Here is a 19,909-nt window from a genome sequence, read left to right on the forward strand (position 1 = left end):
GGCAAGGACAGCTGATGAATGGGGAGTTGGGGTTGCGTTTACTGGTATCATAGTTGAATGAGTTGATCACAGAAGCCCGACCAGAAAGGTGTTGGTTAGCTCCTCCCATCCTTTTCCGATCCTCCTCCTCAACTGACTGCCATATAACTGGTGACGAAAGCTGTGCCCTCATGATGACGAGGTTGTGGAGCATGTAGCAGACCACCACAAATCTTGATACATGCTCTGCCAAGTACTGCAGGGTTCCTCCAGAGCAGTCCAGGCAGCAGAAGCGCTGTTTCAGCATCCCAATGGTCTACTCTATCACATTGCATATGGCAGCATGGTTTTTGTTGCATGCATCTTGCCTATATGTGTGTGGGTTGAGCAGCGGAACCATGAGCCATGTCAAAGGATAGCCCTTGTCGCCTAGTAGCCACCCTCTGGTTTGTCATAGTGGCTGAAATACAGACGAAGCAGACTGCTGCAGAATGAAGGCATCATGACTGCTGCTCAGATACCGGGAATTGACCTGCACGATTTGCTGCCTTTGATCGCACAGCTGCATGTTAGAGGAGTGAAATCCCTTTCAGCTGTGGTACATTTCAAAATTGACAAGCGGTGCCCGCAAAGCGACATGCATGCAGTCAATGGCACCCTGCACAGTGGGAAGCCTGCAATCCTTGCAAACCGTGTTCATTCTGCCTGCTTCTCTCTGGCAAGTGGAATACACAGCCTCGGTGACCTCCTGTATGCAAGAGTGGAGGGAAGCTGGGAGATGCTGCAAATATTGCTTGTTCCAGTCTAGAAAGTGCTTGATGCATCAAAGTTCATGGTCACAGTCACCATCACAGCTATAGGCATTGCTGTCCTCACCCTACTCTCAGGCTACAGTTGTGGCTGCAGCATGTGGCAGATTTTAGTGCAGACCTCTTTAGCGAAGCAGGGACATCTGACACAGTGTTCCTCGCTGAGGTTCAGGTAGGAGAATTGCTTCCCTGAATACCATGGGCAACATGGCTTCCTTCTGACAGCCATTCTCCTCCTCCTTCTTCCTTGTCTGCTCTGTGTCACCTTTCCTCATTCTCCCTGTATTGTTGTAGTCCAAGCCGAGTGCAAACTGCTTCATCAATTTCTGGGAGCAAGTAGTTTGTGCAGAATCCTTGAAGTCAGGACAAAGTCCTTCAGCACTTGCCACATCACTCCCTGTAGACTTCAACAACTCTGGAAACCACCAAACACGTCTAGAATTGCAGCAATAGCCAGTACAAATCAATCAGCAACCAACCTGAAAGTAATTGATGATCCCTTTAACTAGCGCTGGTGGAGGGTCCTTCCTGCTGCTGAACACGTGTTCAGCTTTAGGAGAAGGTGTTATCTTGAGCACTGAGCTCCAAAATGGCAGTGCTGGCGTCAAATTAGCACTATACTCTGATTAAGGTCACAAGCTGCCTACTCTGCATACTTCCGGCGGACACTCCCTGCATGCACTAATGCGTTTGGCAAAACGGCATTTGACGCAGCTATAAGTGCGCATGCTGTGAATGCCGTTTTGGAGGCAAAATGGCACCCATAGTGCTGAAGAACAGCTACATGGCCAAATTGCACGGCCTTAGTGTCCCAAAATGTTGCATGTGAGAAAGACAGTGATCAGTATTGATAGAAGAGGTAGAGGATTGAACAATGGGCTGCCTTTAAAGAGGAAATAGTTCGGGTACAGTTCAGGAACATTCCCACGAGGAGGAAAGGTATAACAAACAAAGCCAGAGCTCACTGGATGATAAAAGATAGAGAGTAAGATGAAGCAGAAAAGGGTGCATATGATGGATGTCAGATTGATAATACAAATGAGAACCAGACTGAATATCGAAAGTTCGGAGAGGAAGTAAACAAAGAAATAAGAGAAGCAAAGAGAGAGTATGAGAAGAGGCTGGCGGTCAGCATAAAAGGGAATCCAAAAGTCTTCTACATCCTTATGAATAGTAAAAGGGTGATGAAAGAGGAGTAGTGCCGATTAGGGACCAAAAAGGGGATTTACACATGGAGGCAGGGAGCATGGGTAAGGTACCTAAATGAATACTTTGCATTTGTCTTTACCAAGGCAGAAGATGCTGCCAAAGTCGTAGTGAAAGAAGAAGTCATTGAGATACTGGATGGATTAAAAATTGATAAAGAGGAGTTATTAGATAGGCTGGCTGTACTCAGAGTTGATAAGTCACCAGGACCAGATAAGATGCATCCAAGGATAATGAGGGAAGTAAATGGGGAAATTGCAGAGGCATTGCCATAATCTTCCAATCCTCCTTAGATACAAGAGTGGTGCCAGAGGACTGGAGAATTGAAAATGTTACACCCTTGGTCAAAAAGGCCAAGTCAGTTTAACCTCGGTGTTGGGAAAGCTTTTAGAAACAATAATTCGAGACAAAATTAACTATCACTTGGACAAATGTGGATTAATTAAGGAAAGCCAGTACGGATTTGTTAAAGGCAAATCGCGTTTAACTAATTTGATTGAGTTTTTTGATGAGGTAACAGACAGGGTTGATGAGGGTAATATAGTTGATGTGGAGTTCAAGGAGTTTGAAAAGGAGTTTGATAAAGTCCTACATAACAGGCTTATCAGCAAAATTGAAGCCCATGGAATAAAGGGACAGTAGCAGCATGGATACAATATTGGCTGAGTGACAGGAAACAGAGAGTAGTGGTGAACGATTGCTTTCCAGACTGGAGGAAGGTATATGGTCAGGTTCCCCAGAAGTCAATGTTAGGACCACTGCTTTTCTTGATTTATATCAGGGGTGTCCAACCTTGTCGTGTGAGGGGGTGGGCACATTACAAATTTTGTCTTACATAGGGGGCCGGTGAGACAATTTCAGAAAGATAATGGCATTAAAGATTTATCTTACTATTAAGCAAAACAACAACAAATGTGCATTTTTGTGAAGAAGCTTTAAATGAGAAGACAAGTTTATTGACCTACTTTCTCATCACTATGTTGGACACTGGTTTAGTGAGATACCTGGCATTCTTTTGCTTGCACAAGTAGTCAATGTTTGCCCACACACTTGTAGCGATGTAGAGTATTAGGGATAGATGTCCATCTGTCAGGAGTGATCTTGATCTCTCTCTCTCTGTCTCTCTCTCATCCTGTGACCCCCCTCTCTGTGTCCCCCCTCTCTCTGTGTTGTTCCCCCCCTCTGTGTTATCCTTGCTCCCTGTGCCCCCTCTCTGCCCTCCTTTCTCTCTCTGTCCACCCTCTCTCTGTCTGTTCCACCCCTTTCTGTCTGTCCCCCTTTGTCTCTCCCTCTGTCCCCCTCTCTCTCTCTGTCCCCACCCCCCTTTCTCTCTCTCTGTCCCCGCCCCCCTCTGTCCTTCTCGCTCTCTCTCTGTCAGTTGCAGAAAGCGGGAACGCTCAGCAGAGCAGCTTTGTGGTTGGTCAGTTTTTTTAAAAATCGCAAGTCAGTTTCACAGCTGACAGGTGCAGGGAGCGGGAAAAGCGGTTTCCCAACTTTGGACAGATTCGAGGATCTCCGGCGGATTCCGACTTTTTTTTTTAAAAGACTGCCGGAAAACCTCTGATCTGCCTGAAGTTGGGAAACCACTGTTCCTGCTCCAAGTACCTGTCAGCTGTGAAACTGACAGCGCGATTTTTTAAAAAGCTGGTCTGGAAGAAGAAGCCAACGGTAGATTTTGCATCTGTGAAATTACCATTCACGGACCCCTAGCAAGGATGAGGAATGGTCTGGTATAGTTTACATCAGTGGGCTGGATGGAAACCTTTGGCGGGCTGGATCCTGGCCTGTGGTCCGTATGTTGGACAACCTTGATTTATATTAATAACTTAGACTTGGGTGTTCAAGGCACAATTGCAAAATTTGCAGATGACACATAACTTGAAAGTATTGTGAACTGTGAGGAGGATAGTGACAGACTTCAAGAGGAAATAGACAGGCTAGTGGAATGGGCAGACACATACCAGATGAAATGTAATGCTGAGATGTGTGAAGTGATACATTTTGGTAAGAACAACAAGGAGAAGCAATATAAAAGATGTGACTGAAGGTATGCTTGAAGGGAAAGGTCTTGCACATGCTTTTGAATGTAAGGAGAAAGGCAGCAAGACAAGGAAGTACAGAGAGAGAAAGAGAGTTCCAAACTGTGGGGTCCAGGTACATGATAGTTCTGCCATTGAAGGATCACATGCACAAAAGGAAACAGTCAGAAGAGCAAAAAACATGTGTCTAATTAAGTGGGACTTTCCGTGTTCACTGAACCCCTCATGATGATTACCGGAAATGTGTAGATTTCATCTCTAGTGTTATTCTCTGGAATATAGAATCTTTCCTTTGGGATTTACTGATTTTGAACTCCTTAAGCCTGTCTACGATGTCATGCAAGTAATTGGGGCCAATTATTTGATGCTAGCTTCCCACATTATTGGTGGAAAAGCCAAAGACTTGCAACATACTTGCAGCGGTGAGTGATTCAAAATATGGCCAACAAACATGTTGTGCACTGGAAGTCTGAGCAAAATATGTGTGTACATTAAGGCTCCAGGAAATATTTAAATGTGGCTGGAGAGTCTAAGCAGCAGTCTAATTGCTGACTGCCCATTCAATGTTTCAGGGCTGACCACTGAGGTGGAAGGGAAATTTTGGCCAAGGCTGGTCCCCTTCTTGACAGGTTCACTCTTGTATACTGTCACCAGATATCTCTGGCCTTCAACAGTCAAATCGCAAAAGGAGACTTAAGTCCCCTAGTGGTTGCAGGCAGAAGATATAGTGGCAGCAGTGATTGGGCGGGTCTTCCATTGCTGCTGGTGACCAACATTCCAACTCTTAAACCACAATGCATCTTATGCCAAGAGCAACCAAAATGTAAACGGGGTCAGCTGAAATTTGGGTGTAGATGCAGGCATCACCCGCTGAATGATGGTCTTGGCATCACTGCAGCAGAACTCTATTAATTGGCTCCCTTAAGAGTACTAAATGGAGAAAACAACATTATTGTATTTTGGCAGAAATTAGAATCTTCACAAGTAAGAACTGTTGTATGATTACCTTAAGAGTGATGTCCCTTTAAACACCCTGGACAAAGATTCTGTAGGTAGTTTGCTCTGTATTGTATATACCAGTTTAACTGTTAATAAACCTTCTAGAGATCATTTTTTATTCATTCATGGGATGTGGGCATCACTGGCTAGGCCAGCATTTATTGCCCATCCCTAATTGCCCTGGAGAAGGTGGTGATGAGCTTCCTTCTTGAACTGCTGCAGTTCATGTGAGGTAGGTACACCCACAGTGCTGTCAGGAAGGGAGTTCCAGGACTATGACCCAGCGACAGTGAAGGAAAGGCAATATAGTTCCAAGTCAGGATGGTATGTGACTTGGACGGGAATGTGCAGGTGGTGGTGTTCCCATTTATTTGCTGCTCTTGTCCTTCTAGTTGGTAGAGGTTGTGGGTTTGGAAACTGCAGTCTAAGGAGCTTTGGTGTGTTGCTGCAGTGCATCTTGTAGATGGTACACACTGCTGCCACTGTGCGTCAGTGGTGAAGGGAGTGAATGTTTGTGGATGGGGTGATAATCAAGCAGGCTGTTTTGTCCTGGATGGTGTCAAGCTTCTTGAGTGTTGTTGGAGCTGCATTCATCCAAGCAAGTGGAGAGTATTCCATCACACTCCTCATTTGTGCCTTGTAGATGGTGGACAGGCTTTGGGGAGTCAGGAGGTGAGTTACTTGCCGCAGGATTCCTAGCCCCTGATCCGCCTTTGTAGCCATGGTATTTATATGGCTACTCCAGTTCAGTTTCTGGTCAATGGTAACCCCTAGGATGTTGATAGTGGGGGATTCAGCGATCGTAATGCCATTGAATGTCATGGGGAGATGGTAGATTCTCTCTTGCTGAAGATGGTCATTGCCTGGCACGTACCTCATTGTGTTGCTTAAGATAACACGAAGAAACTCATGACAAGAACTGTAAAATAAATGATTAAATAATAGAGAAGACGTTCCAATGAGATTCAAGGTTTGCCTTTCAAAGATGATAATGTCCAATTCCGTGCACCTATAGAAAATGTTAATGGTAAGTTATAATGTATCATGAAATAATTTTCCAAAGCATAACGTGCTGTTGGTCACACATAACAAATGCCAAGGCTTGAAATAAAAATAATAGAGATAATCTTGGAAGAAATGGTCCAGCACTATAGATGAAACTGGAGAATGCTGTGTGCATTAAACAGTCTGAGTATAAGAGGTACATGTTAAAGGTATTCAAGGTAGCAGCGAAGTGCTACAACCAATCTTTGCATCTCTGGAATAAGGAGAGCAAGAATTAGCCACAGTTTCTTATATCTAATCACTAGCCACTGATCTGTACTGGCAGTGTGCATATGTGAAACACTGACTAACCACATGATTAGGTTCACTCAGAACAGTCTCCCAGAGTAGGGGCCCCTCTAAGAGAAAAATCCAACATTTGTAATCCAACAGTGGTGTCTTGGACATGGGAGTTTGAATGAGTGTTCTTATCTTCCACCTAGAAATCACAGTTAAAGTGATCACTAATATCCTGTTGGCAAGCAACACATTTGAGCTATAGGATAGGTCTGAATATGATTTTGCATGTTCTGTAAAACTATTTTAAGAATTGTTCAAATACTGTAAAATAGAGTTTTGTATAAGCTGGCTTTGAAATTAATGGATGAAGCAGAAGGCAAATTCTGTGAATATTATTTGTAGTTACTTTTGTAATATTATAGCCACAATACTTCAACTGTGTCCACTTTGGGAGCTTAAATCCTGCCGTAAATGCTCTTTATTTGATAACTTGCACCCAGTTAAAATTAAAGGGATGATTTTCTGACTTCCTGCTCCCAATGGACAGCTATGCCCACATACCAGAAATGTGGGTGCATGCTACAGATGATTAAGTGCTCAACGATCTGATGTACTCTCTCAGCAGGCAAGGGTCCCCTGGGAATATTGAATTAGAAAATGACCCCTTAAACATGTTCATAATACACTCATAAATTAAAAGAAATCAGCGAACGCTGGTAGTTCAGTGCAGTTCAGTTTCTTACACAGTTATTTACGTAGAAAGGTCTCTGCTAGCTCCATTGGTAAATGAACATGCCTGATGTCAAAACTAATATCCCAGATTGGATCCTGATCTGTGCTGAGTTATCTGTTCTCAACCAAATCAGCAGCAGGAATCTTGTGGTATCCTGGGCGAGGGAGCAGGGGCACACAAATTTTGTTTGATGCAACACAATGCAAATGGAAAGCGCGAATATTGGGGGAGACTGAACTGGGTTCATCCCACGTTGCAACACTCACTGCAAAGCCTCACACGTTAAGCATGATGACTCCCTGGGCCGGATACTGGCACCTGTGAAAACCTACCACAATAAAGTCAGCACCTTCAAGACAGGAGGGGTGAATTGGGTACAGCAGAAAAGGAAGATCCATCTACTTTGTAACTTGTTTTATATAAAGTGTAATACTCTGTCAGCAATATAAACCTTTCAAAATGAACAGGAGAATATTAATCCTGGTGTTGTCATTTTACCATTATAATGAAGCAACATTCAATCCAGAAACACCACTGAGTGAATGAAATAAGTAAATGCCTCAGGATCAACATCAGTACAGCCGGTGAAGACTGTTAGCTCCAGTGCTCTGTACTACCGATGGCAGGAATTAGGTTCAGAGCCTCATGCTTTGAGCTAAGCTCAACCATGCCATCAAAAGTACCAAGTGAACACTAAGCAGTCTCCAAAGGGAAAGAAGGGAAGATAAAGTTTATTGTGTATACAACTGGCTAACTCCACAGAACCACTGCATAAGCCTAGGTGATCATCTACCCACTGCTCAGTGCCTTGGATAAAAATCACAGAAGAGTCATGTGGTCCTGCAACCTTTTTGTAAAGCATTTGGCTATGGAAAAATAATGACTTTGAAATCATAAAAGTAGCAACTTATTGCTAAGAACGAGTGTGAATATCACCATACCAGACAATACTATCACTACCACAGATATTTAAGCTGTTATGTTAAGAAGCCAGAACAGTTTGAAAAGAAGCATCACATCAATAGTTTGGTGATAACTTAACTGTTATAAGTTAAAGGCATGTTCATTGCCATGGTTGACCACCCATTGGCATAGCTTTAGCCACAAGCATGATTACAGTGGAGCCTGCTCATTTTCTTGGATAAAAACCATTCTGAGTATGTAGCTTAGCTTTGAAAAATTCAAATGATGACTGGATCTTTAGTTTAGTCTGTAAGAATCGTAGGATGTTTATTAATTTAAAAAAATGGTGAGAGGATCTCCACACTCTTATGGTCAGGTTAATGTTATCACTTGGTAAAACACCAGGTGTCAATTCCCTTTTACCTGTGCACATCTAACCATCGTGCAAGCATCGCTTGTTTTTCTCAATCATCTCACAGTAATTTTGGAATATTTCTATGGCACGCTTTTTATTACAACTTGAGCTAATGTCACTGGCATCCATCTGACTCTCTTGCTCCCCATCGTAACCTGCACTTTAAAAACAGGAATTCTTTTGTAAACTCCAACATGCCTTTGTTCATATGGAGGAGGCAGAGAAGGTACCTCTTGAAAAAGTATTGATAAAAGTATAATTAAGGTACAATAATAAGCGGGCTCCACTCTACAGTCAGAATGAGTACAGCAACAACCGAAGCTTGATAAAGCAGGAGTGTTAGGCCATTTCGCTTTATGCTACAGACAACTCCCTCTCACCTTCACAGCCTACATGCAGTAACCGCACCCAATTCGATTGAGACCAGATATGGAAAGTTGGTAGGTGATGAATGGAACAGAAGCATGGAAGAATACAACATGTGTGAACATATGAACAGAAAGAATCAGATATAAAATGGAAGAATTTCCCTCTAAAATATATTAAAAGATGTCAAACCAATCCCCTTCCTCAAAAATAAGAGACATGAAGTGGCCTGTTTTTCAAGTGATCACAAACCTGACTCCAAACCAGAGGTGGCAAGTTCAAGCCACAGTTGTCGATGACTTCAATGTGCTATCCTCAATCAGATAAGTATCAGCAATAATTTACTGGCCAAGACCAATAAACACCCATACTGAAGCATTCTGGTTCCATCACCAGCATCAGAAGAGAAACAGAACAAGGCCCTTGATACAGTCCACCTCACCGCATTTCATTGCAGATCATATACAGATCATGGAAAGATACAGAAGGCACTTGTGAAGAAAATCATCTTTGGACATCCCTATTGGAGAAGGATGATGGATAAATGACCCAGAATATTTTATCGCTCGCCACCTGGCTGGTACATGGTGATGGATGGCCCAGATCATTTTGCTATTCTAGATGAAGAGTGATACCTGGTTTCAGACTGACCTGATATTCTGTATTCTAACCTGACCTCCAAATGGAAGCAAGATGCATGTTGAAAGCCTGTCCACCGAATTCTTGTTCTCTCTGACCCTTCCATCCTGGAAGAGCCTGCATGGTAGTTAACATAAGAACATAAGAAACAGGAACAGGACTAGGCCATACAAATTCACGTTCCTCTGAGAGAAGAAATTCCTGCTCATCTCCGTCTTAAATGGGCAACCCTTTATTCTGAAACCATGCCCCCATTTTCTAGATTCCCCCACTAAGGGAAAAATCTTCTCAGCATCTGCCCTTTTTTTTTATGCAGCTGCTCGGAAGGCCATTCAATGGCAAACAATCTCCAGCTGCCGCTCATTGCAAAGCAACATTGAGGGCAAACTCCAAGAAACAGATGGCGTAAACTGCTTCTCTTCACCAGCTGAAGAGCTTGTTCCAAGAAGGAGACCATGAAAGAAGATGGTGGAAGAAAATGAAAAAACAAAAAGGAGAAAAACTTGAATACTTATTTAAAAGGTATTCAATTTTTTAAAATTCAGTGCATTGAGATCTGGGACTGAGTCTTCTTGGAATCTGCGTCTTAAGATAATGTCAATCCAATGAAATGCAACTCAGCATCTGTTAACTCCTGCTTTTATAGAGCTCACAAACAGCACCCAGTGATGGAAATTGAATATTACAACTGGAATTAAAGCTGCAGACCTGTAAATTGTCTCAGCATCATGTATTCCTTCATCGTGAAACAATAGGCTTTGCATAAGCATTTTGTTTGCATACAGTCTGACCTTTGCCCTCTGTGCAGCATTGCCTATGCACTGTAATTATACAGGTTTATTCCTCATGTATTTGACTTGTTGGTTATTCCAGTTGATTGGGTTTGCAAAATGTTTGATGTTTACTGTTCTTCCGAAAGCTGTTTATGGAAGCTGAGCCTGATTAACCTGGTTGACTTCAGTCAGTCATTTGGTGACTTACCTGGTAGTCCGGGCTCACCGGGCCTTCCCCCTTCTCCTGGGAAACCTGGTAGGACATCTGGTCCACTAGTGCCTGGAGCTCCTAGCAAGCCTGGACGACCAGGGTAGCCTGGATTCCCTCTTTCACCTTTTTGACTTGGAAACCCTGGTCTACCATCAGCACCTGGGAGAAAATAAATTTGTTTTTAATTGGAGTTTAGTTAAATGGACTAAATTCAAAACAACTCTATTCTAAAAAAAGTCAATTTAAAAATTAACTTTTCGTATAAAATTTCATTTCAAAATGTCCAATTCAAAAAATGCAGTCACACACAATGCACCTGGGCACAGACATTGAGGTGGGTCAATTTTGCTGCCAATGTAAGCACTTCTTCAGCCTGTTGCAGGGCCCTCTGATGGCTGCCAACAAAAGTTCCTTCTTTTGAAACATACCTTCACGTGAAGGTAGCAAGTGCACTCCTGAGGAATTCTGTCAGCCCCCACCCCACTTCTCCTGCCACCCTTCCGAAGAGCAACTTGAGGGGCCGCTGCCAACTTAAATGAACGGCAGTGAGGGAGATGGAGGGGTGGAATCTGGTGAGCCACCTCTAGACGCTGATTGTGGTCCACAGCTCACTAAAATTATGCTAATGTGTGTGCCTTGACCTTAGGCTCCTGGCTTGTGCTTCTGGCACGCCATCTATTCTGGGCACTAAAATAGGCCTAAACTAATTTATAACCCTTTGTGAGTTAACCTCACAAGAATTCTGAAAGATCAAAACTCCAAGAAAGTTGTGGTAATGTAATAAGGTTACTGAGGCAAAGTTAGTTTCAATTTTGAAGCCACAGAGTGCACATCAACAAAACCAACACATGGAGAACTTTACCTTTAGGTCCTGAAAATCCAGGATCTCCCGGAACTCCTTTCAATCCCGGTTTTCCAAGCTGGCCTGGTTGACCTGGGGCACCTGGTTCCGCACCATACCGATCACCTGGGAGTCCTTTTAGGCCTGGAAATCCTGGAGCACCCATTTTTCCAGGAAGACCTTCATTTCCATCCAGCCCAGGGAGACCTGGTGGTCCCTGATCACCACGTGCTCCAGGAAACCCTGTAAGATTTCACACCAGTCTTAAGTAAAATATTGACCTTGTAAGAAATGTTTGAGAATTGCAGTACTTAAGGAAAATACTTTAACCAAAATCGAACTATTATCCAAACATGCAAATATAATGCTATAGTCTAGCATGTCCCTCTACAATGATCTTATCTTTGGACAAATATCTAAAAACTATTTCCCTTCTATATACACATCAAAAGATTAAGAGGCTATGGCTAGCTGCCAATTATGGTGGTGTAGTAGAGTGTGTTGGAAACCAAAGATAGGGTCAAATATTTTGGAAGCCTGACAAACATGGAGGCCCTAACTGGATGGGGAGCCACTTCAGGGTGGTTTTAATGCAAAAATGTTTTAGACCAAAATTATCTTCTCAATTAGACTCTCCTTCCCTGATGAATAACCAAGAAAGGGCCACGGTAGGACCTTAGTGTACAGCATTTTTTTGAGGCCCATTCATGTCATGAGCATGGCAGCGTTTTAGATGTTGCATGCACTTGTCCAAGCTTGCAGCTGGAAATCAGAGAGATACAAACTTCCTGGGGGGGAATTTTCCCAACCAAGGGGAGGCAGGTTTGCGTGTGTATGGGGAGTTAAATCCCCTGAAATTGTTGTCGGGTCGGGATCCCGACATCATCCCGCCGTCTCCCAGCTTTCCCTGGGGCTAGTCCCGAGGCCAGCAGGAAGCCCACTTGGAACAAGCAAGAAACCAATAACACAATTGAAAAGGCAATTAAGGGCTTCTTTAACCCTGGATTCTGGCTTTCCCAGCCAGGGCACCTGTTTCCTGAGCTGTCAGCAACTCACCAGGGTAACTGAGGTGAGAACAGCTCCTTCAGTGAAACTGATGAGCTCCAGCCATGGGCAGGTGAGGGGCTGCAATTCAAAGCACTTCTTCTCTCAGAGAGTGGAATCACTGGTTGACAGGAAGGCACTTCACCTGTCTAGCACTTCACTCACCATCAGGTGCACTTCCCTGCTGCCAGCCATCACCACAGCAGGGAAGCAGCTTATGCAGCTGCTCCTTGCACCTCTGATAAGGGGTAAGATCGGAAACAAAACCCCCGTCACAGTTCGAGGAGCAGCAGGAGCAACACCAGCAACAGCACCAGCTGCCTTCTCCTCAGCCGTATGCCCCTCCACAGGGTAGAGGGACTGGACACGGAGATCCAGCTGGAAGGAGACAAGACCCTCAGCACAACGTCAAAGGCAGAGGATCAGCTCTCTTAACATCTCGGAGTACCAGTGCCTCAGAAAGCTCAGGCTCTCATGGGAGGTCGCTGCTGACATTTGCAGCCACCTGGAACAGGATCTCCTTCCAGGTGGAGCAGCTGGGCATGCACTGCCAGTGGTTGGTAAAGTGCCTGTCACTGGAGGGCCACCCCCTGCCCTGGGTCTCAGCCTCTTGCCAAATTATGTGCTCTCTTCTCCTGCAAGGAGTGAAAACAAAGAGGTGTGAGTGTTCGTAATGGCTTGTATGCAGAGGAGGGAAGGACACCAGTAGTCGAGGGTGATTGTGAGGCATGGTTGGGACAGGGCAATAGGATGAGGTTGAGTGTTGGTTGTTCAGATGGGGGTGTGAGGTGCCTGCAGAAAAAGGGATGAGTGGAATTGCAAAGTGTGTTGTTCTGAGAACCGCTGTGCAGGAGAATGTGGGCAAGTCAATGTGAGGCTTGGCATCTGAAAGTGTTTTGTCACTCACCTTTCCCACGCTCCTGAGGTCCTGGATCCTCTTGGTGCACTGTCTCCAGGTTGGAAGGACCACAGTTCTGCTGCTGACTTCCTCGGCCAATTCCATGCACACCTGCACGGTTGGAGGTCATCCCCTTCCTCTCTGGGAGTGCTCAACACGCTGCAGTCCCCCAGATCTGGCAGCAGGACCTCCAGGTAAGAGAGACCCAGGGAGAAGTCTTCCCAGGCTTCCTTTCCATGCCTGTGCTTGCTGCAGCCTCAAAAATTCAAGTGTTGGTGAAGCCACTGTAACCCATGCTGTAACCCCTTTAGTTAGAAATCCTTCCTTTGAGAGAATGGATGCATCATCCCGTCTGCCCTCCCTGATTGGTTGGGGAACCCAGGGGTGGGATGTTAATGCAGTGACTCTGGGACACAGCCTTGGCTAAGCCTGCAAATTAGTAAATCAGGTTCCTGACCCGCAAATGGTCCCGCTGTTCCGGCTGCGCCGAAGTGCAGAGGATTCCGCCACTGGTCTCTACTGAAAGTGTCTCAAGAATCACGCATTGCTCAGTTTTAACGGACTGAACCCATCAACTTTCCCATTTAAAGGGAAAGTTCTGCAGAGGCAAATGAAACTGCCTTCACTTCCCATTACCCTGCTCTCCAGAGATGTTAGGAAGTCTTTGGTTTGTACCTAGCTGAGCCAGTGTCGACCCGTCAGATTTACTTTAGCATTGACTCTGGAGACACAAGAAGCTCAGATGGTGGCCTTTGCTCGTAGCTTGCACAGGACTGCTGGTTTTACACTGCAACATATTCATGTCACATTCACTTCAATATATTGGTGGACAATAAAGAAACAGACTGAAAATGCATTACATATTGTTGGGATCTTCAAACGTAAGGTGGACAAGTGGGACAAAGAAGTCATGCACGTGTAAATTGAACAAACTTGCTTCAGTTACCTTTTAGTGATTGAGGTAGCCAGAGAGGAAATGGAGGAGACTGAGTTGAATAGAGGACTTTGGGAGATGACCAGAGAAAAAATGGCAGGAGATATACATATATATATTATATATAAATTGATACAGCCATGTGGTGCGATGTGGATGGGTTCCACTGTTCAACTCCCCGCCTAACCGCAGCAAGTGTTTTGTTATTAGGGTTTAACCCCTTGGTGTTTTATTTTTCAAATGAAACAGTGACAGGTTTTAAAAAACAGAATATCAATTGTTTATTGATCAATATGCCTTATCCCGAAATTGTCACAACCACATCCACTCACACATTCGCTCGCACACACACGCACAAGAAGAGACAAATAGAGAAGGAAAGAAGGAAGGTGACTTTTAGTAGGGGGGGTGGGCGAAGGGGAGGTCAAGATAAACCTTTTGAATTTGCTTGGAGATCATGTTCTCAATGGGTGCAGGCCTGAGATGATTGTAGATTTCTCTCATGATTGAAGATTCAGTTGAAGACAGTGAGTCACTTCTAGCTCACCGTTGTATAATGTAGATGTAGGATTCTACAGCAGGTCATGTGCTTTCTGGCTTGGCTGGAACACAAGCTGTTAGAATGTTGCTTCTCTCTCTCTCTGGCTGTTTTTTTCAAGGTAAAGCTTTGCTACTTCTTACCTCCTGGTAGAAGACATTCTCATCTCTTCCCCATGGTGATTGCACTACGGCCCAGGACGTGGCTACTTCACACCTTCTTTGTTTCAGAAGAAGACATTCCATTCTGGAATGTTTTAGGATGGGATGCAATTGACACCTCTTAGCTTTGAAGATTTGTCCTTTGTCTTTGTCAGACAGTTTGAATATAAAAGGCCAAGATTTTTTTTCAGTGACCATATTGGATGCATTGTTCACTTTTTAAAATCAAGGTTCATTTTTTTTAAAACAAAGTCAGTTTTTCATAACTCTTCAGAGTTAGTCCATAGTTCGTATCATTACATTTCCGGAGTGCATGACTATATGTATATGAGAGAGAGATAGAGAGAGAGAGAGAGAGAGAGAGACAGAGAGATTTAGGTCCAAAATATCAATAGAAAGGATAACACTCAGGATAGAATGGTGAGCTGCTTCCAAGATACTACAGTCACCTAAATAAGAACAGTCCATGTCAAGATAGTCAGCACTTCAGAGCCAGTGTTCTCTTAGATGAAAATTGGTGGGCATTTGAATTTCCTTCACTTCACGTGGGTCACCAGGGCTCAATTTTCATGTATTGGTTCAAGGTTTTTCTCAAGTGGTGAGGAAGCTCTGCACAGGTGGCAAGGCTGCCATCGCTTTCAATGCCTTTCCAGTTAAACCTACTCGATGGGCCAAATTTTACCAATCAGGTCACAATCTCGATGGCAGCCTCAATTCTGGATCACAAAGTTGCCACGGTGGGACGTCAGTCGTGATCTTCCCGAAGGCAGCCAATTAAGAAGCCACCGCTGGGAGCCCCACATCGAATTAAGGACATGGGTGGACCAGGGAAGTGGGAGGCCCAATAGGAGGACCCGCAGCAATGTCTGGGAGAGGTAGACACTGCTGAGGCAGGCAGGAGACCGCGAGGGGACCTCAAAAAGACCTGCATCAATCAGAAAAATTAAAAGCATGCTAAGCCACAGCTGTCAGGCCATTACTGTGGAGGGAAGCCCCTGGCCTTGGCTGTGACAGTCACGTCCCAGCAGGTCTTTGCTGGGGTCGTTAACAGGAGGGGTTGATGGCCCCCTAGCTTGCTGCCGGGATGCCACCTCCTATTAAATGCGGAGCTCCGACCTCATCAGGGAACCTACCCGATGTCAGGAAAATCCCAGCAGCGCCATCACCTTTCCCACAATTGGCCCATTAATGGGTCTAACTGGATACCCACCGCCTCCGAGCGGGAAGCCACTGCTGCATTGGCCCTGCCTCCGGCAAGATCACTTTGAGTCGGATAGTCGACCCAATGTGCTATTTTACAACATTGCTCGCATAACCGTCTCCTAACATGTATCTGCAGGAGCGGGAAAATTCAGCCCATTTAGTCCAAAGAAACAAGCTTGCAGCATTGACGGTACAAATCTGTTGCCAATCTCAATGGTTAAATCAGCAGCAGGTTGATTGTAATAGGGCAATTCTTCCGACTACTCTCAGGTCTTTTAATTCTGGTGATTTCACTGTAGAATTACAATAGATTCCAAAATGCTGAAGAACGCATTAAATGAATCGTGCCATAAATTAAACTTTTTCCATGAGAACATGGTTCAGAACTTTCTAGAATATAAAACTTTCACCCTGACCACTTGCATCACTTTCAAGCTGTCACATTCCCCATTAGCAGCAGTTTTGCAATCAGCATTCCTGGTCTGGAGGCACAAGACACTTTGGAACACTTTAGTACCAGCTTGGGTATTTAGCGTTATTCAACCTGAAAAGGATGTTACTGCAACTAGATGGTAAGGCACTCCGTATAGATGGGGCCTATAGCTGACATCCAGTCAGCAGCTGGCTTCCAATTGAGTTTCAAATCCCGAATTGAGATTTCCATTAAACAGTGGCAGCCATTTCAGAAACAGCAGCCTTTCTGACTGTTGAGGAGGTGGATGAAACTTCATTCTCATGCACCAACCTTCGCCTTTTGATTCACTGACCTCTGTTATGACCTACACTGTTGTTTCTTGCAAGACATTGCAAAATCACAGACTGTAAGTACCATTAACCAACTGGTAGAGAGATACAGGTCAGGATATTCCTTTCCATTGGAAGCAAAGTGGGCCAAGACTTACACTGCCCATCTGACCCGCTGCAGCTTCTGATGTTTAGCTTTGTTTAAAACATTTTGGACAGTTCTGAATGGCTTCGTTTCCTGTATGTGGGGGCGGCAGAAAATGGATGCGGCAGAAGAGTCATAACACCTCGAGTAATTTAAAGCAGCATGTGGCATCCACAAAGTTTCCATCCAGTTGCCTCCCTTTGAACTGCAGCCAATAAAGGAGATTAGCCGGGTTATCTCTTTCCTTTTCTACATCCCTGCTGTATTATTTTAAAGTTACCGCTGTTTCTCTTGCTGCCCAGAAACGCCGAATGCTTCTTGCATACAGGTGTGACGAGCACTCACTGCCACTCCACATTACCATCTCATTTACATGCACCCTCCTGTCCCCATCCACTTTTCCACCTCACCTGCCCGAGTAATGCCGGGAACCAGAAGCAAATTCCCACCTACAAATGCTTACTGATAACTGATGCCCAAGCAGACCAGAAGCTATTGCAAGTTCTGTTTAATGGGCACGTACCAGGTCGGCCTGATTCTCCCAACAGGCCTGGAGCTCCAGGGGGTCCCTTTCGTCCGTCAAATCCTGGTCGTCCTGGACTGCCTGGAAAGCCTGGTCTACCTTTTTGACCTATGAGGCATTTGAGAATGAAGAATGAGGTAAATATTCAAATAGGAAAACATTTCTTCCCTGATTTCTTCCCTCCTAAATGGCACGCAAGAAGGAATACTGACTTAAGATACATTCTAGGTTCCACTTTCAAACTGCACAGATGCTGTGTTTCCCAGTGCTCCATAGCAGTTTACTAGCAGCTCTCTCTTTCACACTGTTTGGTTGCCACCAAATGACTTTCTGACGCCACACAGCATGTTGACGCGATCAGCAATGGATGCTGGCACTTGATCCACTGGCTCACTTATGAATGGGGATATAGTCTGGGGCAATCCTTTTCCATATCACCAACAGATTTCTTCCCAAGCAGGTTATCCACAGCTGCATAATGCGACAGTAAAAAAATGGGCAAACTGCATTATCCCATCCATCTCTGTCAGCGTTGAATATTTGGATGACAACTGACCAAAATAACTATGAAGACAGAGTTAGCAACAAAGAAAAAGGGGAAAAGGGGCAACCCCGATCCTATTGATGGATTTAGACCTACATAAAAGCATGCAACACATCAATGTTCTACACACCACTGGTCAATACACAAGACTGCAGTAGTAAGCAGGTGAGTTACAAATGAATCATTTCACAGTTGCTTTACCCATTCTGACCTGCAACCTCTCAGCAGATTGTATAGAAACAGACTAGCACATAATGGAGCAGTGTTACATTTTTAAAGATGCAATAAGGAACCATGGAACAGAAAAAAGGCCATTCAGTCCATTGAGCTCATTCTCTCCAATCTAACACACTATTGCACTGCCATGGTCGACACTAAAAAATCCTAAGAAATGCCATATAACCAGGTATATCTCCCCAAAAGAAGCCCAATGTTCTTCCTCCAGACATTCTTGGTGTCAACTGAATAACAAACCACTATTTAATTACCCAGGCTTAAATTTATCAGATAGTAAGCAAATTTGTTTTTAAAAGTTCAGTTAATTAGCATTGACTAATTTCATTATAAGTTCAATTTGAACAGTAACTTCTCTTCACGAAACTCACTGTGTACATAAAGACTTCACATTGTTAGGTGCATCACCGCCCAAGAAAACCAGGTGGGGACAAATTGAGACGTTGCCTAGCCAGTGAAGGTCTGCAGCCACCAAAATTCAATTTTCATTTCTCCCTACAGGTTTTACATTCCAAAAGATATCATTGTCTCATTGCAGAAAGGTTACCACAGTTTTCAAAGACAGGGACCACTCTGGGAAATACTTCAGTTGTAAAACAAAAAAGCATTTCTACACAGAGTTCTCACCTGGTGCTCCTGGTACTCCGGGTCGTCCCACCAAACCTCTATTGCCTGGGATCACACAGGGCAGTATGATTCCTGCAAAATCGCACAGAACAAGGAGTTCAGGAATCTTACCACTCAAAATAGTTTCAAAGCACCCACACATATACACACACATATACACACAATAACACATATATACAAACACATATACACATATGCATGCAGGCACATGCATACACAAACATTAGCAGGCCCACACTGATACATTAGCAGTGTGTTAACATACTCTAAGTAATCTTCTATAGTGAAGTAGCACTGTGCTCATGGTTGATTCATGACTGTGAAAACCATTTGTACAGTGGTTGTGTTAGGTACAGAAAGTGATATTACAGTGACACAGTGCAGAGTGAATGAGTGAAGACAGGCCATGATAACACTTGAGTGACGAATGCATTAATTTAAATCTTTAATGTAAAGCTATGAACAGAAATAAAATGATCCAACTGATCTCCCATTTAGTTTTTGGTGAAGCAAAGTTAGAGGATGGGGGATAATTTGTCCAGGGCTTGGATATATTTATATAGTAAGTCCCAAATTTGGATACAAAAAGAAAGTAGGCTTAAAAGCAGTTACTCACAGGGGTAGGAAGTGGTGTTCCACAAGGATCTGAGCTGGGATTACTGTTGTTCACCAGTTAGATGAATGAATTGGACTTGGGAATTAGAAGTACAATTTCAAAATTTGCAGATGTCACTGAATGTAATTACACGGTCAGTCATGCCGCTCCAGCACTTTCATTGCAGAAGTGTGTAATTATGGTGTTACAAATTTGCATGGGAAATTTCCATTGTAAATGTTGGCATAGGAATTCATAATGGAACAAGCTGACAGAAAGTGCAGAAAGATGTACGACTTCTCGATATAAATACAGATGATCCCACTTTCCTTCATTGAAAAATACCCATTTTACTCTAGTCTGCATCTTTCTTTAATATACCCCAAACCCGAATCAGAATCTTCAGGATAGGAGATTGGAAGGGAAGGAAAAATAAGTTTTAAGAAGAGAATGGTTGGCCGAGCAGGAGATTTGTCCACTTGAATTCAACTGTTTGGACTTTACATTATTGAGAGAGACACC

At 44.0% G+C, this 19,909-nt stretch overlaps 1 protein-coding gene across 4 annotated transcripts in view; it reads right to left on the minus strand.

Moving 5' to 3' along the window:
- Positions 1 to 19,909, minus strand: part of col4a6 (collagen, type IV, alpha 6) — a 402,270-nt gene that overhangs the window by 61,614 nt on the left and 320,747 nt on the right. For all 4 annotated transcript variants that reach the window (XM_068047226.1, XM_068047223.1, XM_068047225.1 and 1 more), the window contains 4 exons: positions 18,793 to 18,864; positions 17,388 to 17,495; positions 11,219 to 11,440; positions 10,354 to 10,515 (listed from right to left, as the gene is read on the minus strand). In XM_068047226.1, the coding sequence (XP_067903327.1) occupies positions 10,354 to 10,515; positions 11,219 to 11,440; positions 17,388 to 17,495; positions 18,793 to 18,864 (564 nt within the window). The remainder of the gene's footprint in view (positions 1 to 10,353; positions 10,516 to 11,218; positions 11,441 to 17,387; positions 17,496 to 18,792; positions 18,865 to 19,909) is intronic.

The sequence above is a fragment of the Heterodontus francisci genome, chromosome 15 (assembly GCF_036365525.1).
Source record: "Heterodontus francisci isolate sHetFra1 chromosome 15, sHetFra1.hap1, whole genome shotgun sequence".
Classification (NCBI taxonomy): Eukaryota; Metazoa; Chordata; class Chondrichthyes; order Heterodontiformes; family Heterodontidae; genus Heterodontus; species Heterodontus francisci.